The 3,401-nt window shown below is 45.8% G+C and overlaps 1 protein-coding gene across 1 annotated transcript in view; it reads right to left on the bottom strand.

Annotated features, from left to right (window-relative positions):
• The window catches only part of Sec13 (SEC13 homolog, nuclear pore and COPII coat complex component), a 13,240-nt gene continuing 9,839 nt past the window's right edge, over positions 1–3,401 (bottom strand). The window contains exons 6-9 of the mRNA XM_028788684.1: positions 2,749–2,882; positions 2,285–2,408; positions 1,561–1,707; positions 1–385 (exon numbers count right to left, since the gene is read on the bottom strand). Coding sequence (XP_028644517.1) covers positions 272–385; positions 1,561–1,707; positions 2,285–2,408; positions 2,749–2,882 — 519 coding nt within the window. The 3' untranslated portion in view covers positions 1–271. The remainder of the gene's footprint in view (positions 386–1,560; positions 1,708–2,284; positions 2,409–2,748; positions 2,883–3,401) is intronic.

Below are 3,401 nucleotides of genomic sequence, written 5' to 3'. Positions count from 1 at the left end.
TTTCTATGCAATATGATTTTATTACCTTGGAAACAGCCCAAACCAAAAGATAGTTAAAAATGGCCAAAAATATTTAAAAATAATAGTCATTTGTTCCTTACATGAATACTTTCAGCTGGACATTAAATTACTAAACACATGGAATCCCAGTAAGGCAGGTGAACACCCAGTGTTGCATGTGTGGTCACTCCTGGGTGTGAAATCTTGGTCACTGGGACTCTTCTTCCCAGTTGTTTGAATAGCTAGCAGGAAGACCAGGCTGCCTGTGTTGTCACTGCTCGTTCTGTTGGCCCTCTGTGATGGAGGCTGACACAGAACCCTGGCCCTTGTTGACATCACTGATGCACATCCACTGTCCATCCACCGACTCTTTCCACAGGGTCACCTGCAAGTTAACACACAAAAGTCACAGGTCTGCCCACTGTGCTGCTCATCAGCCACAGCCTCAGTGCAAACACAGGCTAAGGGACAAAGCATTTAGCTCCCACTACACTTGCTCAAAATGCAGGGGAAGGACTAAGCCTTGTTATAGAGCACAACAGGAATAATCCATAGGGAATGCTACTTTAACTAGAGTGACAGAGAGGAAGTATGTGGCTGAGAGCAGGCCGGGTTGAGCCATCTGTGTCACCAAGTGTAACAGTACAAGTTAGGACACTATTATATGAGGGACCATTGTAGTGTAAACAGCTGAAAAGGCCTGTCTCTGGAAAGAAACTGAGTGGCTGTTCTCTGACAATACTGTCCTGTGACTCCTCAGAAGGGCATATGCCTTGTGCAGCTCACCTGTACCTGTTACAGAAGCAGGATCCTTACTGAAAAATGGCCTGAGAAGGCAGACTGTAAAATGCTTCAGGAATGCCAATAATAATATCAGGTTCTGACTCTGGTACAAAGAAAGAAAGGAGGATGACTATCCTTTGAGATGGGGCCTATAAGTCTGTTCTGGAACTACGACAGAGCAGAAAAGGTTATGTGCAGAGGATGTTAAATGTTTGTACTTGTCTCTTAGCAAAGAACGATGTTGTCTATGTGTTAGCTTTAAAAAGGGAAGCTATTATGCTAAATGAGATAAGCCAGCCACAAAGGGAGAGAAAGTAGAGTGGGTAGTGAAGGAAGCTACTTAATGGGCACTGAGTTTGTTTTACAAGCTGAAGAATTCTGAAGATCAATTGCACAGTGTCAACACACAGCACTTAAAGTCTATTTTACCAGTTCCAGAAACTAGTCTCCTTTTTCTGCCCTTTGTTGGTCTTTCCAGTGGTCACTTGGGTCATGTCAGAAGCAGGAGGTGGAGACATAGGACGTGGTAAAAGTCCCTGTGAACTATTCCTGATGCTGTCTTTGCAGAGGTCAGGCTACACTGCAGCTATGCAACGAAGTCCTTTTCTGTGTCATATAAGACACAGTACCTCAGAAGGTTGAAGAGACAGTTATAATTCAGATCTACCTCTATGATGGAACCACTTACCATACATGACAGCAAGTGCAAAACCACCACTAGGGTCTATATGCTTGCCTCCCGCCCCCCCCCACCCCCGCCACCGAAATGGGATATACCTTATTGTCTCCACCTGACACAGCCAGGATGTTTGCTGTGATGGACCAGCTCACGTGCCACACAACATCATTGAACTTGTGTAGGAGTTTAGGTGACCACATATTGCCTGAGGCATCATCGCAGGTCCAAATAAACACTCGACCGTCCTAGGGAAAGAAACACATCAGGAGATGGGGTACAAGCATTTTCCCCAGGGGGAGTTATTTGTTCCGGCAGAGAGGGCAGCCACACTAAAGAGTCTGCTCCAGTGTCTTGCTTCTGACCCTTTCACCCTGAACACATCTTACAAATAGGCTGGGGCTCTGGATTCTGTGGATTCAGCGATGAATCCAGGGCATTGCTATAAATAGTCTGTTTTTCTTCCTGGCTGGCTAGTGTCTCATGTGAACAGGGACAACCATGTTACAAACCACGCAGAGATGGAACAGACAAGTAAACAAGAATGTCCACTAAGAACACTAATGGACCTGAAGTCCTTGCCTCTTCTCATCCCAGTGAGCACAGGAAGTAAGGGAAGGATGATGAGTACAAGGACCCAAGGCACTAAGTCTGGGCACCTCCATCCCTCCTACATGAGGGTCAAGAGGGACCAAAGCTTGGTACTAGTTCTCTAGTTTCTTGGCACAAAGCCATATCGGACTCCTCTCACTGTATGCTGGCCCTACAGGGGCCTTGTGTTCTCTGTCCAGGTCATAGGGGATGCTCTCAAGGGGTGAGGCTGACCTGAGAGCAGCTGGCAATGGTGCTGGTGGGCAAGCCAATGGAGGGGGCCCAGGCCACATCTCGAACCCAGTCGCTGTGTGCCTCTAGCTTTTGCTCCTCTTTCCACTGGCCATCCTCCTCTTCCCTGCAGAGGAAACCAGAGCAGGAATGTAGTGGCTGGCAGGCAGGCATTCCTACTTTGGGTGAAGGGTTCACCTTTCAGGTTTTCTTCAATGAGACCAACAAGTAGAATTCTACTTAGCTTATTAAGCTGCCCATAAGGTCCCCAGGAAATGCCCTTTCATCCATAGCTCCAAAGTTTGGGGAATACTAAAGTGCTTAGAAAAAGAGCAAGGTGTTTGTTTTAAAAAGGAAGACCTAACAGACTGAAAACAGACTGTTCACTGATAGAAAGGTGATCTTGCTTCTTGTACACTGTAGCTGAGCAATGACAGGCAGAAGAGATGTCCATACAACTCACTGACCTCCACAGCTTGATGAGGTTGTCACAGCCACCTGATGCAAACTTCTTGATGTAATTGGGTTTCTGCCCTGATGGTTGGTCTATAAGGCTTCCAGGCACAACAGCTGGGGCCCAACTGACAGCATTACAGCCAATCTGTAAAGGGGAACCTGTGGTGAAGCTATGTTCTTGCATAGCAGTAAAATAAATTCTTCCATGCACTCATGGTGATTTCCCTCTAGTTGTCAGGACTTGAATTACAGCACACAGATAATGTGATGAGCAAGAATAAGTCACTGATGTAATGTCAGCATGGGAGGCAGGACAAGGGGACATAGGACAGCAAGATTGTTGACCACTGGCCAGCCAACCTAGCCAACTCCATGCACTTCAGATTCAGTAGGAGATCCTGTCTCAAAATGTGAAGAGCAACAAGCAAGACACCTGATATCAACCTTGGGCCTATACATTCAACCGCATACCCATATTACAAGTACACACACACATACACACACACATACAAAGTAGGGGTTAGCCTTAAAGTCAAATACTAGACCAACAGACTACTCAGTAAAAACCCTAAGGGCCAGAGAGGCATAGAGTGGTATATTTCTTTTCTTTTCTTTCTTTTCTTTCTTTCTTTCTTTCTTTCTTTCTTTCTTTCTTTCTTTCTTT

The sequence above is a fragment of the Grammomys surdaster genome, unplaced genomic scaffold, assembly GCF_004785775.1.
Source record: "Grammomys surdaster isolate TR1022 unplaced genomic scaffold, NIH_TR_1.0 125756, whole genome shotgun sequence".
NCBI lineage: Eukaryota > Metazoa > Chordata > Mammalia > Rodentia > Muridae > Grammomys > Grammomys surdaster.
This window is presented reverse-complemented; position numbering and strand designations above follow the sequence as displayed.